Source organism: Hemitrygon akajei, chromosome 9, assembly GCF_048418815.1.
Source record: "Hemitrygon akajei chromosome 9, sHemAka1.3, whole genome shotgun sequence".
Lineage (NCBI taxonomy): Eukaryota > Metazoa > Chordata > Chondrichthyes > Myliobatiformes > Dasyatidae > Hemitrygon > Hemitrygon akajei.
The window spans coordinates 146,878,385-146,899,721 of record NC_133132.1 but is presented as its reverse complement, the minus strand read 5'-3'; the positions used below and the strand labels follow the sequence as shown (position 1 = coordinate 146,899,721).

The 21,337-nt window shown below is 37.6% G+C and overlaps 2 protein-coding genes across 5 annotated transcripts in view; one reads left to right on the top strand and one right to left on the bottom strand.

Moving 5' to 3' along the window:
* The window catches only part of fam228a (family with sequence similarity 228 member A), a 25,761-nt gene extending 16,878 nt beyond the window's left edge, over window positions 1–8,883 (bottom strand). The window contains exons 1-3 of one of the 3 annotated variants that reach the window (XM_073057237.1): window positions 8,605–8,883; window positions 6,812–6,865; window positions 1,768–1,908 (exon numbers count right to left, since the gene is read on the bottom strand). In XM_073057237.1, coding sequence (XP_072913338.1) covers window positions 1,768–1,908; window positions 6,812–6,865; window positions 8,605–8,697 — 288 coding nt within the window. In that variant the 5' untranslated portion in view covers window positions 8,698–8,883. Of the gene's footprint in view, window positions 1–1,767; window positions 1,909–6,779; window positions 6,866–8,604 lie in introns of those variants that run through there. The other 2 variants (XM_073057238.1, XM_073057239.1) reach the window with 2 other exon arrangements.
* On the top strand, window positions 8,023–21,337 carry pfn4 (profilin family member 4). 2 transcript variants are annotated; one of them, XM_073057243.1, is made up of 6 exons: window positions 8,039–8,135; window positions 10,474–10,657; window positions 18,593–18,721; window positions 19,804–19,938; window positions 20,336–20,441; window positions 20,926–21,337. In XM_073057243.1, the coding sequence occupies exons 2-6, from the start codon at window positions 10,634–10,636 to the stop codon at window positions 20,952–20,954; spliced, it is 423 nt and encodes a 140-aa protein (XP_072913344.1). In that variant the 5' UTR covers window positions 8,039–8,135; window positions 10,474–10,633; the 3' UTR covers window positions 20,955–21,337. The 2 variants fall into 2 exon arrangements, with proteins under 2 accessions (XP_072913343.1, XP_072913344.1); XM_073057242.1 differs by lacking the exon at window positions 10,474–10,657 and having other exon boundaries at window positions 8,023–8,135.

Genomic DNA, 21,337 nt, shown 5'->3' with positions numbered 1-21,337 from the left:
ATCATCAGTCTTGGGAATTTATCAACTTTCAGTCCCCAAATTACTGATGGATTCCATTTCTATAAACTGGGTCAGTGGATGAAGTATATTTAGGCAAAATATTCAAATGGAGGGTGGAACAAGTTTATTGGAATAGTCAATTCTCGAGAGGAACAGATGAAGTGGCTGAGAAATGAGGGCAATTCCAATGACGTTGTTGTTCCAATATTTTGCTGAAAGAAATCTCAGCTCATTAAGAACCGTGCTTCAAAGAAAGAGCTAAATACTTTGAGTCAAATAAGATTGAGCTTTATTACTGTGGAAAATTATGCTATATCTAGAGATGAAGTAGAAATTTCTGAAAGCCTAGAGCTGATCCTTGGTGGACACCAAAGCAGTTCTGCATAACATCCAAGCTAGAGATAGTATGTCAAAAGCAAGATTTAAGCCACAGACCTGTCCAACAGTCATGTCCAACAAGAGGTTCAGACCATACTCCCAGAACACTGAATCTCCCATAAAATGTAGGAGATAACATAGCCCTGAAACTCACTAGACATAGGTATCATGATTGCAAGATTTGGTGGACAGCCAAATGTTCTCTGACAATTAACTCATTGCCATATGCCACAATATGGTTCCACTATCTACAACTCTAGAGTATGATGCAATATTTGCCACTTGCCTATACAGGTACAACTAACTACAACAAGTTTCAATACCACCAAAGTCAGAACAAGTCACTTGATTAGCATCCCATTCTTCTGAAAAAAATCATTCCCTCCAACACAATGTATCATCAATGCAGTGTGCATCATCTCTCCTTTGCCTCTCGTAATAGTCTGCAGGCACATAGGAATACTACAGAATCAGATGTTCTCCTCCAAGTCACTTCTTCACAATCATTGGGTCAAAGTCCTAGAAATTCCCCTGAAGAGTCCTTCCTCTGCATGGCTTGCACTAATCATGAAGGCAGCCACACTCGCTTACTAATGGTAGTTATGGTTGAAAAAAAACACGAGACATTCCTATGATAGCCATATCATGAATTTAGAAAAAAAAAATTATGACATCTTGAAAACATTTCATTTAGAAACATTTTATTCATGACGTTGTGAAGCACTTTTTGTGTTGTATATGCTACTTTAAAACACTAAATGATAGTAATTTTGCACATTCCAGTTTTACAAACAGGGAACTCCTCTAAAAGGTACGATAATTATGAATTTAATCCAACATTCCAGTTTTACAAATAGGGGACTTATCTAAAACATACCATAATTATGAATTTAATCCAACTCACATGCCTTAATAATGTGATATATTTCAAACTGCCTTAGATGGTAGAAGGTAGATGACAATGCATTTGAAGATTAAATAGATGAATGTTAAAAATGAGTGAACTACAAGAAAAAATAAAAATGCTGATATCTTCAATAATTATTTGATCTACATATAATTTTGCAATGTTCAAGCTCTACAAACCTAATCCTTCCGGCAGGCCCAAAGCCACACACAGCAGTGGAAGGTAAGTGAATAATCTAATAAGAGCCACTTCAACACAGGTCAGTGCATTGATCATCTCTCATAAACACTGCAAGCATTTGTAATTTAGTTCTTGCAAATACAACCTGGAATGGATCAAACCAGTTGCAACAAGACAAAATCTATGATTTATTGGCTAACATCCTAACATAGTTGCTTTTTGTGTGCATCCAGAAACTTCATCAGGCATGTGATCTCACTACTGGTCACTATTATTAACAAAAGCAAACAAAAATACTGTACCTGGAGATGAGTGAAATACTTCTTTGAGAGCCAGTTCACACATTGCTGTTCTTTAGATGCATTGTAACATTTTTCTAGACTCTGTATTCTTGCACATTTTTGGGATAAAGGAGATTGCATTGGACATGTTGCAGTATCAATCTTCAAAATAAAGGAAATTCACTGAAGTTAACATAAACTTTGGAAAAAGAGACCAAGCAGTATTGATTATAGTTTTAGTAAAGCCTTATTTTATATCCCGTTTCTAATTGTATTGTCAATACTTTTGTCCAGGAAAGAGCTCTAGCCACTCTCTGCATTCTATAACATGTTGTAACCAAAATCTCCATCTTTTCATTCCAGTTGGAGCATTCCAAGCGACTTCATCATCTGTCCAAAAGAACTAAAATAAAAACCGTACACACTTAAGTGACAATCACATTGTTCTGAGCTTGATCACGAATGCACTGTGTTTTAGGTTGTGTACCACAAACTCATTCACCATTTAACAAAATGGCAAGTACAAGTCACATTTGAATTTTAAAAAAAATGTTTGTGCCTGTGATGCTGCTGCAAGTTTTCCATTGCATCTGCGCATGTATGAATTTATGCCGTTGACAGTAAATTTGACTTGATAAAGTGCTGCATCAAAGATGATCACAGAAAGTAAAAGATTATAGTGTAGGAGTTAACATCTTGGTTTGGCACAATTGTCTGGCAAACAAGAAACAGGGAAGGCATAAATGAGTCTCTTTCTGGGCTTGAAGATACTGTGTATGCCATAGAAAGATGCTAGTGCTTCAACCTTTTACAATATACAGTATGTGTAAATGTTATGATTACAGGCATCAAAAGGTATAGTTGGTAAATTTGCTGATAATACAAATAAAGGTCCAAAGTAAATTTTGAAGATGAGTTATGGAGGCTACAAAAGTGACTGGGCAAAGATTTAGCAAATAAATACAATAAGAGAAAATGTGAAATACTCCATTAAAGCAAAAAAAATCCCAAAAAAAATCAAAATGGTGAGAAATTGACAGAGAAATCTGGGTATCTGGCCACAATTTGCAAAGGATGGTACACAGGCATACAAGTAATGTTATGGTTTAATGACAAGGGAAATTAAAACAAAATTTAAAAAGTTATGCTTCAACTATATAGGGCATTGGTGAGTTTACATATAAAGGACAGTGTACAACATTGATTTCCTTATTTAAGGGAGAATGTTAATGTGTTAAGACTGCAAATTTGCAAATGTTACTCCACTCTTTAAGAAGGGAAAGAGGCAAAAGACAAGAAGTTATAGGCCTGTTAGCCTGACCTCAGTGGTTGGGAAGATATTGGAGTCCGTTATAAAGGATGTGGTTTTGGGGTACTTGGTAGCACATGATAAAATAGGTCAAAGTCCATAAGACATAAGAGCAGAATTTGTCTATTCAGCCCATCAAGTCTGTTCCACCATTTGATCATGGCTGTTTTATTTTCCTTCTTAATCCTATTCTCCTCCCTTCTCCCCATAATCTTTGATGCCCTTACAAAACAAGAACCAAAAAATATACCCAATGACTTGGCCTCCACAGCCATCTATGGTAATGAATTCTACAGATTCACTACCCTTTGGCGAAAGAAATTCCTCATCCAAAGGGATGTCCTTCTATTCTATTTCTGTAAAGGGAAATCTTGCCTGACAGGTTGCTGGGACTAAGCAGATTAATGGTTCTACACAGAATGGATGGACCTACGGGCCTGTTTCTGTACGGTAGTGTCCTATGACTCTAATGGGGAGAATATGCTTATATTTACTATAACTTAACAGGATGTGATAGAACTAAATCCTGAGTTGTCCTAACATGGTGAATCTGGAATGAATGTGTCATTCAATCATTTGTTTAACTCAGATGAAGTGAAATCGTTTCTCCAGAGGATCATGAATCTTTCATCTTGTCTTCTCCAAAGAGTGGTAGAAACAAACATCGAATATTTTTAAGGTAAAAGGTATATAAATACTTGATAGGCAAGGGATGAAAAGTACCTTTGAATAAATACCGGTAGGTATGCAAAGTTGAGGGTACATTCAGATTGGCTATGGTTAAGTTGCAAAGAAAGCTCAAGTGGCCAATTCCTGCTCATAATTAGTATTTCAGCAAGCTTAAAGAGGGCTATTGCAAGTTTAAAGTAAGAATAATTCAAAAATTAAGCCTGACAGTCAGCATGTTGGCAGCTATTAATGAATAATAGATCTAGAGAGGGCAAGAGGCAAGTAGGAAGTGTGCATGAGAATCAGGAATTTTGTATATGATATCACCTCCACAATCTGGGGTCAAGAATCCTGGCCAAAGAAATGGGCAAAGAGACCAAGGGTGCAAAGGAAAAGCTTAATGTTTTAGACTTGGAATTCAAAGAGTTGGTGATGTAAGCGTTGAAGCTGAGACCTCTGCAGGACTGATCATTCATCATCAAAGAGAGATGTAGCTCAAATAGGATAGCAAAACTGTAGCAAGGTTGGGAACAGGAAGAAGAGATTGGGTAAAAGGAAAATGAAAGGGGAGAACAATTTGGAGACATGTTAGAATTCAAAAACTATTGAAGTTTGTACTGTATTCTTTGATATCTGAAAGGAAGGGAACTACAGATCAGGATACAATAGAATGAGATAGAATGAATTAGTGCTGGTGCAGGAAAAAATCAAAAGTATATATATGATAGCACATGGCATTATAATCTCAGACACCTTAAAACTCTGAAGTATGATAAACATAAGTGGTTTGCAAATTTCTACAGATATAGCTTGGAGAGCATTCTAACTGGCTGCATCACCCTCGGGTATTGGGAGGGGGGCTATTGCACAGGATTAAAAGAAGCTACAGGAAGTTGTAAAGTTAGTCAGCTCCATAATGGGTAGTAGCTGCCGTAGTATCCAGGACATTTTCGAGGATCAGTGCTTCAGAAAGGTGGCGTCCATTATTAAGGACCCCCAACACCCAGGACATACCCCCTTCTCATTATTACCATCAGGAAGAAGGTACTGAAGCCTAAAGGCACACACTCAGCGATTCAGGAACAGCTTCTTCTCCTCTGCCATCAGATTTCCAAATGGACATAGAACCCATGAACACTATCTCACTACTTCTTTTATATCTATTTTTCCACTACTTATTTAAGTTAAATACACACACACACACACATACATACATATACATTAACATACACCTATACTGTAATTCAGTTTCACATTCCTATTATGTATTGCATTCTACTGCAGCCTCAAAGTCAACAGATTTCATGACATATGCCAGAGATACTAAACCTGATTCTGATCCTGGGGTTTATTAGACTAGATTTGGAATAAAATATCTAATCTAATAAATAGAAATTAAAGTAAATTAAGCAAAGCTGTGGTATAAATGCAACCCAAAGAATCTTTGGTTGTGTTCAACCCAGTTGCAGAGCCCATGCAACAACATCTCCCTCACCAGCATATTCTCCTTTAGAAGTTTAGATGAAGCAACAGGCTGATAGGAGACAGAAGACAAACACATCCTCTGTACCACAAACAATGAATCTAGCCAAATCAGCATGCAAAACATTTCCTCCCTGCCAATGGTAAACACAAAAAACATACTACAGTAATCCGATACCATTTTTGACTATATGGCATTTGGATTGTATACATAGAACCACAGAACACTACAGCACAGTACAGGCCCTTCAGCCCTCCATGTTGTGCCGACCCATATAATCCTTAAAAAAAGTACTAAACCCACACTACCCCATAACTCTCCATTTTTCTTTCATCCATATGCCTGTCCAAGAGCCTCTTAAATACCCCTAATGTTTTAGCCTCCACCACCACCCCTGGCAAGTCATTCCAGGCACTCACAACCCTCTGTGTAAAAAACTTACCCCTGATATCTCCACTAAACTTCCCTCCCTTAATTTTGTACATATGGCCTCTGGTGTTTGCTATTGGTGCCCTGGGAAACAGGTACTGACTATCCACCCTATCAATGCCTCTCATAATCTTGTAGACCTCTATCAGTCCCCTCTCATTCTTCTACGCTCCAAAGAGAAAAGTCCTAGCTCTGCTAACTTTGCTTCATATGACTTGTTCTCCAAACCAGGCAACATCCTGGTAAATCTCCTCTGCACCCACTCCATAGCTTGCACATCCGTCCTATAATGAGGTGACCAGAATTGAACACAATACTCAAAGTGCAGTCTCACCAGAGATTTGTAGAGTTGCAACATGACCTCTCTACTCTTGAACTCAATCCCCCTGTTAATGAAGGCTAACATCCCATAGGCCTTCTTAACTACCCTATCAACCTACGCAGCGACCTTGAGGGATGTATGGATTTGAACACCAAGGTCCCTTTGTTCATCCACACTCTTAAGTAACTGACCATTAATCCTGTACTCAGTCTTCTGGTTTGTCCTTCCAAAATGCATCACCTCACACTTATCCGGATTGAACTCCATCTGCCATTTTTCTGCCCAACTCTGCAGCCTGTCTATATCTTCTTGTAACCTTCGACAACCTACAGCTCCATCCACAACTTCTCCAATCTTCATGTCATCTGCAAACTTACTCACCCATCCTACTGCCTCTACATCCAGGTCATTTATAAAAATCACAAATAGCAGGGGTCCCAGGACAGATCCCTGCAGCGTTCCACTAGTCACCGACCTCCAGGCAGAATACTTTCCTTCCACAACAACCCTTTAAGCCAATTTTTTATCCAAACAGCCAAGGTTCCACTTATCCCATGCCTCATGACTTTCTGGATGAGTCTCTCATGAGGGACCTTGTCAAATGCTTTGCTAAAGTCCATGTAGACCACATCCACTGCCCTACCCTCATCAATTTCTTTTGTTACCTCTTCAAAAAACTCAATCAGGCTCGTGAGGCACGATCTTCCCTTCACAAAGCCATGTTGACTATCCACGAGTAGACTGTACTTCTCCAAATGCTCATAGATCCTATCCTTAAGAATCCTTTCCAGTAGTTTGCATACCACCGACGTAAGACTCACCGGTCTATAGTTACCAGGTTTCTCCCTACTACCTTTTTTAAACAAGGGAACTCCATTTGCCATTCTCCAGTCCTCCGGCACTTCCCCTGCAGCCAAAGAGGATTCAAAAGCTCAGAATACAAAAGCTCAGGATCTTTCATTGGGTATAAAATTAATGCGTACTTAGAAAGATGATTCGTAAGAGTAGAATCCAGTAGAGAAAGAATGATTTTGAGTAAATGGCAAACAAGAGAAAATCTGCAGATGTTAGAAATCCAAGCAACATACACAAAATGCTGGAGGAACTCAGCAGGCCAGGCAGAATCTATGGAAAAAAGTACTGTCAATGTTTCAGGCCAAGAGCTGTCGACTGGCCTGCAGACGGGTCTCGGGCTGAAAAGTCAACTCCACTTTTTCCTGGCCCACAGTGTTCCTCCAGCATTTTTGTGTATGTTGCTTGAGTAAATGGCAATTGGCTAATATATGAAATACGGATTTTTACAGGATTTTTGCACTGACTCTATGTAACTACAACAAAATAGTTTACAATATAACAATTTAATTTAAAATGCAAGCAAAGCAATTGCATCTATGGCTGATTAAACTAATATTAGTAGACATCAAGCTTTTAAGGCTTCAAGTTGGGGCAGCATCCAGACTTTGAACTCATTTTACATACTACGTGCAATGTTGTCCAGCACAGGTAGATGTGGTGCAGTTTGATTTAGCAGAATGCAGATAAATTATGGATAAATTATTAATGAAGAATATGCAGTGAATTTCACATTCCTGCATTTTCAAGAAAAAGACTTGGCATTGAAAGCAGTAAGAATTAACATAATGTTAGAGGAAATAAGACAACAAATATATAAGATCAAATCACAAAAAGTGGTTTTCATTAAAATTAGTATGTTGAAAACTCATTTAGATTTCGAAATCATATAGGTAGAGACTAACAGTACATTGTAGATTATTGCTTTAATCACAGAATTTGGTTTTAGGTTGTCAACACTTTAAGGCGGAGAATGAACAAGATCTTAGAAGTGTGCGTTTAATCTAGCTTCGAAGAAAAGTGGGAAGGTTTGCGCCATCCTGTAACTACAGGGTAATTATTCCTAATGTTTGCAACGCTGAGGTTGTCCTGACATCATAAACAAATATTCTGGACGAAATGTAACATTCGGTGTTTAACCACAACGTGCTTAAATAAAGGCAATAAAGAAGTCCCATATCAACCGCTGATCTTTGCACTCTCGTTAGCAACACTAATCCAGTGACCAGCACAAACTGCGTCGAATTTTTCCCGTCAAAATGACGACCGTGCCTGGATCTTCCAGTTTGAGCCCTCTAACTCGGTTGTTGGAGAGTTCACTCCCGGTAGGTAACCCGCACCTCAAAGTTTAACACCCAGACAACCTGAAAGCAGTGAGTCCCGGTTTCGGGGCATTTATGGAGAGGCGGGGGGGGGGGGGGGTGAAATTCATTAAAATGTTGAGGATGAGGTGGAAATTACCAGGCGCTTGCACTGGAAGAACCAGGAATAACGACGATTTACTTAGTTTTACGAGCTAGTTTCTTCACTACCTGTAGCCCCTCTTTTAACAAATGTTTTGCATTCACCCATCCTCCCATTTACGACTTTAGACTGGCATACTTATCAGTTCTACTATGCCATACAGTACTGGACAAGTATTAATGGGCTTTACAATGACATACTAAACAAATACATTGAGGGTTGGAGGGCACGTGATTCATGAGAGTTTTACCGGCTCGCTTCGGGCAATTAATCTGACTTTATCACGTTATTTGTTTAATTACAAAGAAGTACAGACACGGCGGCCATCACCTCAGCCTGGCGCTGATTGTCCGTTGGAGACTCCTGGCCGGGAAACGGCCGGTGCACGGTGATCTGCCCCGCGCCGCCCCTCCTCGAGCCCATGGCCGGAGCCGCGCGCCCGGCTCAATGCCGGCCTCCCCGCCGCTTCGATAGAAATGCCGTGGCGTGCCTCGCCATCGAATTGCCGTCTATTTTTATTTAAGGGTAAACTACGGTAGATTCTTTCTCCTCACGTCACCTATAAACAATGTGCTAAATGGCTTCGTCTCTATGGCGACGCAAAGCTTTTGTGATTGATTTTAGGCGGAGCTCTGGATATAGGGAGGACGCGGTGAAGCTGATTGGGGATGGAGCAATGGATTGAGTCAACTCTCAGGCAGGGGAGGCGGTAGAGATGGCAGGAAACAACTGAGAAGATGAAGGTAGTGAGCGGGAAGGAGGAATGCAAGAATAAGCGACCGATTGATGATTGTATTGGTTTGTCGTCCAAGTAACGAAGGCAGTACTGTAGACATGATTTAAATAAAATAAGGAAGAGTTTAAGGTTCTGTTGAGTTTTGAATGTGGTCCTGCTTCTGAAGTCAATTCATTAGACTAAGGATTTGAAGGAAGTATTAAGAGATCTTGTGGGTGCAAAACTTTTAAGGGATGGGTCAATCATAGTATTTTGTAAAGAGGGCATGCAATGTGAGAAAACGTTGGGGTAGTCATGGGAGGAAGGAAAGTAACACCAAGAAATTATATTGAAGGACATTGACTTTGGGAGTAATCTCTGGAGTGCCCGTAGATGTATCGATGGCCCAAGTTGAAAAATAATTTAATTGGGGGGAAAGTTATGGTTGCTAAACGTTTAAAAGGATTTTATGGTGAAGTTAGAACTGATAGCTTATTGGTGTTGATTAAATTGATGGGAAAAAGTTGCTGGATAGGGTTAATTTAGGTTACATGAGTTATATGGTTCGTCTATGTGCCACCCTCCTGAGATGTTTTCAATCCCTTCATGTAGCAGCTGTGTGAAAGGATAAAAAGAGGTGTTGTAGAAGTGATGGAGAACATAATTATCCCAATTGTGGAGAAGGTGTTAGGCTAAATTGTAGCAATTGTGGAGGAAAACAGCTCTACTTATACAGGATGTCATCTGTATAAGAAAACTGGGAGTGCAGTGTGTTCAGGTGGAAATGGGCATGTGATATATGGAGGCTCTGCAGAAAGTACTGAAAACAATGTCAATGAGACTTATTATTATCCAGAATACAGATAATTTAAAGACAGGTGTGTAAAGTGCATAATTGTGTAATAAAGGATTCCCTGAATGTTGATAAACTGAACTTTGTCACTTTTATGGCAGGTGTGGTAAATTGTACAGCACAAACTAAAAGCAGGACAGAAAAAAATATTAAAAACTGAAGAAAAACATCTAGAGATAAGAGTTAACTCTAGACATTATTAATGTTGCCTTACAAGGAGTAGTAAATAATGTTCAGACTTCAAAGCAGAGTTGTTAATATTTTTTCTAATCTTACAATGGAATACTAAAAGCCTGTTAGCTAATAGTGAGGAGCTTAAGAAATTTATTGACTTACCAGATAAGCTTGATGTTATATGTGTACAGTAAACCTGGTTGAAATCTTGTCTAAGATACAGGGTTACGTTGATATAAGACGCGATCGGAAATGAGCAATGGAGGAGGAGTGGCTACCTTTGTCAAAAATGGGATAGCACACAGATTGGAGTTGCTTATGAGACAATTGTGGTTGAAATTTGGGGAAAGAATAGTAAAGTACCGATAATAAAATGTTATAACCCTTGTTGTGGTAAACTATGTATACCTGTCTGGACACGCCCCTCTGCTAACTGCTCCTGTGCCTCCTCCCACAGACCCCTGTATAAAGGCGATTGGGGCACTGCTCCTCCCTCAGTCTCCGAGATGCCGTGCTCCCTTTTGCTGTTAATAAAAGCCTATCGTTCACTTCCAGTCTCCGAGAGTTATTGATGGTGCATCACTTGTGAAAGGTTAAAACCTGATGCATTGGAAAGTATGTGTGGAAATGGGAAAAATAAGGTAAAGAGATGTGGGGATTTCAATGCTCAGTACTATGTGGAGTTGCAGTGACATAAATGTGTATGGGATGGTAGTGGAAGACTTCCTGGAAGAAAAGTGCTTGGTGTGCTTGAATGATGCTAAGAGTACAAGGATAAATCTACTTAGCACAGTTTCTGCTATAGACCTTACACTAGTATCATAGGCTATAGCAAAGGTGTTGAACTAGGAATAGATGTGCATCAGAGAAACAGATCTCAAAGCCCCGGATAGAATATTAAAAAGGCAAATTGGGATGTATATGATGATTTATGTGAAAATAGATTACCTGATCATTTGTTTTTGGAGGATATTGAGTTGAGTAATAATACCTTGTGTTCTGTACTCAGCTCAGTAGCTAAGGAATCAAATAATTGAGAGATGATAACAGGAGAGCTGTTTCCTGGTGGATGGATGAATATAAAAGAGCTGTGAAGGAGCAGACTAAAGCTTTTAGGGAAGTTAGGCAGTGTTACTCTTGTTCATCTTTATACAATATAAAGGAGCTCAAGTTATAGTTAGAAAAGTAGTGATAAGGACAAAGAAAATGCATTGGAGAATGGTCTGTGATAGCATTAGGCAAGAGATCCAGCTAGGGGAAATTTGGAGCATAATACAGAAAATGGGGGAAGTTAGAAAACTGGTTACTTTACCGGTTTTGTATGGTGAGAGTAAGCATTCGGCACGGACCAGAAGGGCCGAGATGACCTGTTTCCGTGCTGTAATAGTTATATGGTTATATGGTGGGGAGAAGGTTGCAGTTACTGACTCAGAAAAAGCAGAATTATTAGCAAACACATATGTTAGTATACATAGTTCAGCAAATTTAGGTAAGGAAGAAAGGTCTTAATATAATATAGAAATGGTTTTGGAAACAATCCTCCAGAGAAAAAAGAATGCTCCAATTTCTGTTTGGATGTTGAATTGACATTGTCTGATCTCAAAAGGGCTATTAATGATGCTGGTCAGAAATTACCTGGGAAAGATCATATTTGTTATGTTTACACAGTTATCAGATTTGAAACTTGTGTTGGTTTTGAAATTCTTTAATATAATATGGGTTGGAGGGCAGGAGACTTCCTGCTTCCTGGAAATTAGTGGTTGTTATTTTTTTTTTGAAACTTGGTCATGATCAATCAGATCATTTCAGTTACAGCATAGACCTATTTCACTAACTTCATTATGGAATGAATGGTTTTCTTATTTGTGGAAAGTGGTGGAAAATTAGCTGTATATCAGTCTGGATTTTGTAAAGGGAGAATGACCATGTACTTGGTGTTACTGTAACTCTAGAATTTGACAATATAAGTAAGGCCCAAGTTAATAATGAATAAATGGTAGCAGTTTTCTTTGATATAGAGAAAGCTTATGGCAAGTTATGGACACAAGGGTTGCTGCTTAAATGGGAAAAGATGGAAAAAGGTGGTAGAATGTTCAACTGAATTCAAGATTTTTATTGAGATAGGAAGATGCAAGTTAGGCTGGGAACAACATTTTCTAAGGAATAGAGATAGAGAATGGGACTCCACAGGGAAGTGTGTGTAGACCACTCCTTTTTAACATTATGATTAAAGATAATTAATCATTTTCTTAATTGTTGGCTTAGACATTTCCAAGTCATTATATGCTGCTGAGGGTGTGGAAAAGAGGCAGGGATAAAAATTGTGTAGTTAGAAAAATGCAGGCAGCTATTAATGAAATAGTGGAATGGTGATGTCAGTGGGGTTTAAACTGTCACAAAGACTAAAGTTATTTTTCTAAAAGGAAGATTACACCCACAATTGATCTCAAGTTATAAGGTAAATCTCTTAAACATGAGTCAGTGGTGATGTTTCTAGATATGTGGATGGACACAAGGCTAACATGGAAGGTGCATGTTTATAAAATCTTAGAGAAGTGTAATGAAGACCTTGATGTGTTCAAGTGCTTAGTTAGGTGTGATTTGGGTGTAGGCAGGAAGTCACTTAAATAAATAAATAGATTATTGCTTTAATCAGATCCTGTCTTTGATTATAGTGGTGTTGCTTTTAAGGCCTCACCAGCGGCCTTAAAGGCCCTAGATATAGTTCAAGCATTGAGATTATGTTGTGGTGCTATTAAATCATCCCCAATTTTGTCATTAATGGTAGAAATGATTAAAGTACCTTTACATCTAACCCTGAACTTCCAAAGCTCTCCTGTCTTTCTAACTATTTCCTTGCCAATCTGCCAGAGTATCTCCTTGGCATGTACGTCATCAACAGCCCATATAATGTTGCTCTCGGAGCAGTGGTTTTGTAGAAAATTGCTGGCTGCTGGCAATATCCCAGCTTCCATGCAGCACAATTCCTGTGTGGGAAGTCAGAAGTGAGCCCAGAGGCAGGTTCCAGCAGACCTTACCGCCCATTCTGTCTCTGTGCTCAGTACAAACCTTGGATAGACGACGGGGATTTTCGGCTCGTGTTGCACAGTCCCATTACTTTATGTAGTGCCTTGATTGAAAAGAAATATAGGTTTGTGTTCTTTTTTTGGTATTTTAGTTAATTTCTATAAATAATGAATCTTAATTAAAAACCTGAACATCAGAGACATTTAAAAGTAGCTTCAAGAGCTTTGAGCAACACACACATATGCTGGAGGAAGTCAGAAGGCCAGGCAGCATCTATGGAAAAAGTGCAGTTGACGTTTCAGGCCAAAACCCTTCAGCAGGCTTAAGTTTTGAGCAGCAGACTGGGCTCAGGCAATATTGGATGTGTGGGCTCAAAATTTAAGTATGATGGAAGGAGTATTGCCAATATTTTTTTGGCTGAAAACACATCAGCAAAGTGACTGATTAGTACAGCAAATAGTACCAAACACATGTTAGGGAAAGTTTTCTTAAATCACAATTTAATTCAGCGTTACAAAGGGATATACATAATTTGTAGCTTGGTCAAAGAGGTAGGTTTTGTTTTGAAAAAGAAAGAAGAGGCAGAGAGAAAAATTTAGGGCTGAGAGACAAGGCAGCTGTGGGTAGAGGCACCCAGATGTTTGAAAATCTTTTAGGCATGGAAGTGATTGTAGAGATAAGATTTTGCTGAAGGTGGAGAAGTTACTGCTTAAAATACTAGATGTCTGTAGCAGTCAAAAATAAAGTTACCCAATTGCAAAGTATATAATACATCTACTTCCATTCCTGGGATACCTTTTTGGTTCTTATTTTTATTTTGTTAGTTACCCTGTTCTTATACTTTTGCCTTTTCCTTAAGTATAGTTGGCAGTAACTTTTTGTACCTTCTCTGCTTTTTTAAAACTCTACTGCTTTTATGCACTTCAAAAGATTCTGCTTTAGCTCTTGATCTCACAGATAACCTCCCTTTTCTGTTTTGTCTGGATTTTTAATGCATCATTGGGTGATCTAGGTTTATCAGTTCTGCCCTATTTCTAAGGTCATGTTTGTCTTGAAACTCCTTGAATGCTTCCTGTTACTCTGAGAATGATTAAATTTTGTGTAGCTGTTTCCAAGCACTTTCGCAATTTAATTTCTCTGTCTAGTATAGTTATCCAAATGTAATGTATTTTCTCCTTTTTTCTTTTTAATAACTTTTATAAATTTAACTGAATTGTAATCTTTTACATGAAAGTGTTCTCCCTCTGATGCTCCTTCCACCTGCCCAGTAGCATTCACTAAAATTAAATCTTTAATAGCTCCTCCCTTCTGTCATATGATCATCACCCATCTACAACCCATGCCCCTTTTTGTTAGACTTGATACATACTGTGTAAAGAAATTCTGCTGAATACAGTTTAGAAATTCTCTTGTCTTCTATCTTTTTTACACTGACTAAATCTCATTTAAAATAAGGGAAATCAAAATCTCTCTCTATTCCTGCCACAGAAGTAGAGCTGATAAATTTACTCCTTTTGGACCCTTGAACTGTTTGGAATTCAGTATATTAGTGTGATTACCCCTAGTTTTATGTAGTTTTTAAAAAATATAATCCAAATAGGTTTAATTGATAATCTTCCCAACATATCATTCTCAGTTACGATTCTCTCTTTAACAATATGATCAATGGCCTCTTTTTATTACCCTCTTCTCTATCTCATCTGTAATCCTTGTAAGCAGGTTACTTGTCCACTTTAAGTTGTGTTTTGATCAGTAATGACTAACGTACTTCCACTTGTTCTTGTCCCTCTTGCTGACCTGCTGCAATGCAGTTTTTAAATCATACATATTGCAACCACAGAATATATCCACATAGATAAAAATCAAATGCATGGCAGAGTTGATTATGTTGAATTTCTTAAGCTTTGTTCCACACTCTAAAGCAATTTGAGAATTCAGTCATATTCCTGATCCCAGTAAAGGCATGGGCCAACATTTGGGCTGAGGAGATTAGATATCTTTTACAAAGTGCTCCATCTTGCTCTCAATATTTTGGCATTGATAGAGCCACCCCATTTCAGCTTCTGACCTGTAGTGACTTTTTATATTTTTTATTTTTTTAAATTTTTTTATTAGTTTTTCAAAACATTTTACAAATTAAAAACCCCAAATCCCAATGAGGAGCATTAATACAGTGCAAAATTAAGCATACAATAACAATATGCTACGAAGGAAGAGAATTTAACAAAAAAGCACCTAAATTAAAGACAAGTAAGCTTAGTGTCCTCCCCAAGCCCCACAACACACGAAAAAAACAACAACAACTCCAGACCGATCACAACACAATATAGAGAGTATAAGTCAGGACAGTCAAACTCCCAGACTGTGAATACACTTAGCAACAGAGGATAATAATGCCTACTACCAGAAAAAAAAGGGAGCTGAAAGCAAGGGACCAAAAAGAAGAAAAAAAAAGAAAAAAAACCCTAGTCAAGAGGAAGGTTATGAAAGTACTCGATAAAAGGTCCCCAGACCTTATGGAACTTTAGATCCGAATTAAGAACTGAATAATGAATTTTTTCGAGGTCCAAGCAGGCCATAATGTCGTTAAGCCATTGCGCATGAGTGGGTGGGGCAACATCTCTCCATCTAAGGAGGATCAAGCGTCTAGCCAGGAGAGAGGCAAAGGATAGTATTCGGCATTTGGTTGGACCCAGACGTAAATCTGTCTCGCCCCAAAAACCAAACAGAGCAATTAAGGGGTTTGGTTCTAGGTGCTGATTCAGAATACCCGATAACGTAGTGAAGACATCTTTCCAGAATTTCTCCAAGCTAGGACAGAACCAGTACATATGGATGAGAGAGGCCACGCCCCTCTTGCATTTATCACAGAGCGGACTAATGCCAGGGTAGAATCGAGATAGTTTAGATTTAGACATATGGGCTCTATGAACAATCTTAAACTGTAAAAGGCAATGGCGAGCACAAAGAGAGTTTGAGTTAACCGATTTGAGAACTGAGTCCCAGCTCTCCTCGGATAAAGAGATATTTAAATCCTGCTCCCAGGCCATTTTAATTTTATCCACAGGGGCCCGTCGTAAGGCTGCTAGTTTATCTCGGATAATTGATATCAAACCTTTACCTAGTGGATTAATGGAAAGAAATAGGTCCATAGCATTTTTCGCAGGCACTTCAGGAAAGTTAGGAATTAAAGGAGCAATAAAGTGTCGGATTTGGAGATATCTGAAAAAATGAGTGTTAGGCAGGTTGAACTTAACAGAGAGCTGCTGAAAAGAAGCGAAGTGATTATCAATGAAAAGATCTTCAAAATGTCTAACGTCCTTCCTATACCAAACATGGAATGCTGAATTGTACGTAGTAGGTAAAAAAAAGGTGATTATGTGCGACAGGGCTAGAAACGGAAAACCCCTGGAAACCATAGCATTTCCTGAACTGAGCCCATATACGCAAAGTGTGTCTAACAAAAGGATTAGCTATTGATCTGGGCAGACTACTAGGGAGTGCAGAGCCAAGAAGTGTAGAGATAGATAATTCTTTAGTGGAGCTCAACTCCATTGCCACCCAGTTAGGGCACTCGGGTTGGCCATGGAAGAAAGACCAGAAGGTAGCACAACGTATATTAGCTGCCCAATAATATAAGCGAAAGTTAGGTAAAGCCATGCCACCCTCTTTTTTAGATTTTTGGAGGTGGATTTTATTAATTCTAGAGCACTTATTCTGCCACAGATATGACAAAATAATAGTCTAAGGAATCAAAAAAAGATTTAGGAATAAAAATTGGGATAGATTGAAATAAGTATAAAAATTTGGGGAGAACATACATTTTAACAACATTAATACGACCTACCAAAGACATAGATAGAGGTGACCATTGTACCAGACTCTGTTTTATCGCATATGAAAGATTGACAAAGTTTTCATGAAAGAGATCTTTAAACTTCCTTGTGACTGTAATTCCAAGATAAGTAAATTGATTATGGACTACTTTAAAAGGGAGATCACGAAATATTAGTTCTTGTGCTTCTTTATTAATTGGGAAAAGTTCACTCTTATGTAAATTAAGTTTATAGCCAGAGATCTGGCTAAACTGGTCAAGAAGTGAAAACATTAGAGTTAAGGATGTAGACGGATTTGAGAGAAAGAGTAGTAAGTCATCAGCATAGAGAGAAACTTTATACTCAACACCCCCTCTCCAAATCCCGGTCAATTCAGGACAGTTTCGAAATGCTATCGCCAGAGGTTCTATAGCCAAATCAAAGAGAAAGGGACTTAAGGGGCATCCCTGACGGGTGCCACGTTTGAGATTAAATACTTGGGATTTCTGAAAATTAGTTAAAACAGAAGCAGTAGGACACAGGTACAGCAATTGGATCCAAGAGATGAAACTTTGGCCGAGGTCAAATTTTTCTAAGACTGCAAAAAGGTAGTTCCACTCTATACGATCAAATGCTTTCTCCGCATCAAGGGAAATAACACATTCAGGAGTCCCAGTTGGAGCTGAGTATAAGATATTAAATAGACGCTGAATGTTAAAAAAAGGGAGACAGTTTTTAATAAAGCCTGTTTGGTCATCAGAGATAATGGAGGGAATAATGGTTTCTAATCTATGAGCCAGCACTTTAGCTAAGATCTTTACATCAACATTGATGACTCTGTTGGGTCTTTGCTCTTTTTTAAAAGAAGAAGAATAGATGCCTCATTGAAAGAGGGTGGCAATTTGCCGTAATTAAATGAGTCAGATAATACTGAAAGTAACTGAGGAGAAAGAAGTGAAGAGAATGATTTATAAAATTCTACAGGGAACCCATCAGGTCCAGGAGATTTCCCTGAGGACAGTGCAGAAATTGCAAAAGATATTTCTTCTGATGATATAGGCGCATTGAGTTTGGCTTTGAAATCAGATGAAAGTGAGGGGATATTCAGATTCTGTAAAAATTGATCAACAGAGATATCGTCATTCAGAGATTCAGAGGAATAAAGCCGAGAATAAAATTTTTTAAATGCGTCATTAATTTCTGAATGATCCGATGTAAAGTCTCCGTTCTCCTTCCGGATCTTTGTAATATGTTGTTTGGCTTTGGAACGCCTCAGCTGATTGGCTAGGAATTTACCAGACTTATCCCCATGAATGTAAAAGCGACTCTTGCTTTTGAGAAGTTGACGTTCGACAGGTTGAGTGGACAGAAGGTTAAATTTAGTTTGGAGTTCAACGCGCTTCTTGTATAATTCAGGGTGTAATATGTTGTTTGGCTTTGGAACGCCTGTAGTGACTTTTTAAATGTTGGTAGTGGAGGACTTACAAATTTTGGATTGATTTAATATTACCACTTGTGTAGCATTAATGGTTTTATGTTGGATGCAGGGTTTATCTTTATTGGGATGATTTTAACTTGATGTTTATGCAATTGGTTGGTTATTTTAGTTCTATCAATGCCAGAGCCAATGATAACAAGAATACAAATTTAGCATGAAGATAATTTCAATTAAAGTAACTTTTGTCTTGGATTTTGAAATTATGATGATGATATAATGTTACTTTGTTTCCTCAGGATAAATTAAAAATGGGCGAGTACCATGATTTGTTAACTCAATCCCTTTTAGCAACAAATCATGTTCAGGACTGTGCAATCATACAACTGAAAAATCTCTCTGTGATGACAGCCTCTATAGGATTCAAAGTAAGCATTTCGAATTCTTTGCAATATTAGATGATGATTTCAATACTGTGGATAACAGATCAGTATGTATGTTATAAGGTTCAAGAAAATAAATCTGTCAATTTTACCAGAGACAGGTGAGAGTGAATTTTTTCCAATTCCCATGAGAAGAGAAAGTACTGGTATGGAGGCACTTGGAAAATTTCTTTATTTCTTCCAGTGGGAATAAGACACTGAGTTTTACTGATAGGTTACAGTCTATGAATTGAAATGTTAAGGTTTTTTTTTCAAAGACACTTTGAGTATTTTTAAGTCAGTAACTACAGCACCTTTTGTAGATAGTACATACCGCAGCCACGTTATTCTCATGTTTAAAGTCTTTGATGAATTACCAACTCATTAGCCTGTTTTGTCCTGAATGGCTTTAAGCTCCAAGCATCGTTAAAAATGCACTCATCTAGATAACTGGAGGGTATTCTATTACACTCAATAAATTCATGACTTGTCCCTTGGTGAAAAGGATTTGAGAAATCATTCATTGCAGGATATCCAGCACATGATGTTATTATAATCACACTACTTATTTGACTGATTGAGTCACTGATCAACTGTAACTCCTAGGATATTGATTATGGAGAAAACTGATGTCCAGTGACTTCAGTTTTATCTTTGATGCCACATTTGGGTAAATGTTGTCTTGATGTTAAAGGCAATCACTCTTACCTCATCTCTGAAATTCAGTGGCTTTGTCCATGTTTCCACTGAGGGTGTAAAGAGGTGTTGAGTTAGTGAAACTCAAACTGAGCACCTGAATAGATGAAAGATAATTCAAGCTGCTGTGGATATATTGATCAGTAAAGAGTTGAAAGCCAATTTTGCAATATAAATCTTGAAATATTAATCCAGAGAGAGCATATGTAGAACAAGAAAGAATTATTTTGGACAAATGTCCTTTGATCAATCAAATGGTTTCAAGGTTTGACTGAAATACTCAGTTACTTGTTGTGTTATAGTGAAGTTAGCCTTACCTGTAACAAACCACAGAATGTCTGACAAATAAAATAAAGATTTCCAATAACATGAAGGACTTTGTTTTTTGTCAGTTGAATACAGAGGAAATTCGAGCCTTCTGGAATGCTTTCAAGCAACCAGACATCATTCGAGAATATGGCCTCTTCTTCAGGAATGTAAACTACATATGTGTCAGAGCAGATAAAGATTCAATATACAGCAAATATGTAAGATGAGAATTTTCTCAATCTAAAATTAATCCATTTCTGTTCACTTTATTTATGTGTTTTAAACTATACACCAAACCCTCTTTGACGGATATAAATGTTAGTTCATGAAACAGTTTGAAATAGTTTGAACTGTTAGTATAGATCTGAGTAAGAAATATTTGAGCATAGATAAGTTGTTAAGGTTTTATAAGCTGGTTTATTGGTCTAAAGTATAATTTTCTTTTAATTTATTTTTACTTGCATTTTATAAAGGGAGTGTCAAACCTGATTTTCATACATTTTGAGTCTTCTATTCAAACCATGTATCAGCATTTTTTTTTGTTGGGTTAATTTAAAAGTAATGCATTGCAATGAACCAAACAGTTTAATAAGCTGTACTATTTGTTTTGAACAGAATGAAAGGGGTCTTATATTTGTAAAGACTGGAATGTATATAATCTGTGCCACTTACACAAAGGGGATGTACCCAAGTGTATGTGTTGAAGCTGTGGAAAAATTAGGTGAGTATTGGGCAAATTTTATTCTTCTATTTGTAGAAGACATGCAGTATGTTTACAGTACATACATTTTTAGAAGCTATTTTTAATATCCTGACAAGAAACTTACTAAGCAAGATCAGTGATGTGGAATGAGAAGAAATGTAGCAACTCGTATATAAATGGGATTAAATAACAAAGAGCCAAGATTTAGGGTTAATATCAGTCATGCTCATAATGGTGAAGGACTGGAAGTCAGGCAGATTTTACAAAATCAGTTATTGCTATTTCAGTAAAGACAGAATAAAGCATATTTTTCTTTTAATTTATTTCACTATTATTACAAAAAGGAATACTAAATCTAAGTGTGCAATTTTTGAAGATTTCATCTTTAGTCTGAAGGATGAGCAAATTTTTTTATGATTCATACAAAAAATAGGCTTCACAAGCTCAAGTAATGTCTGCCTCTTGTGAAAACATCTAATAGAAATTTGTTTCTTTATTTAAGGTGACTACTTCAAAACAAAGGGCAAATAGTTGGATCAAAGACTGGATGTATGGTGATTCACGTGTATCCAAAAACACACTGAATAAGGGAAAGCAACTTGGTAAATTATGCTTGATTTTCTAAGGCCCAGGCACATCACAGGCTTTCCTCCATCTACCACTCTATCAGAAACAAAGTCAATGTTTCATCTAAGATATGGAAGATATTGCTAAAATCTGTAACACTTTACATAGTATTAGAAAACCTTTTACTTCTAGAAATAAATTCAAAACCTTGTAAACTTTATAGTTTACAAGTCCTACTCCTTCACACTACTGTAACCTTCCTTTTTGTATCCGTGTTCCTATATAAATTGACTTACAGTGTTTGTCATTGCTCAGAATAACATAGAATATATAACTCTAAAAGCAAA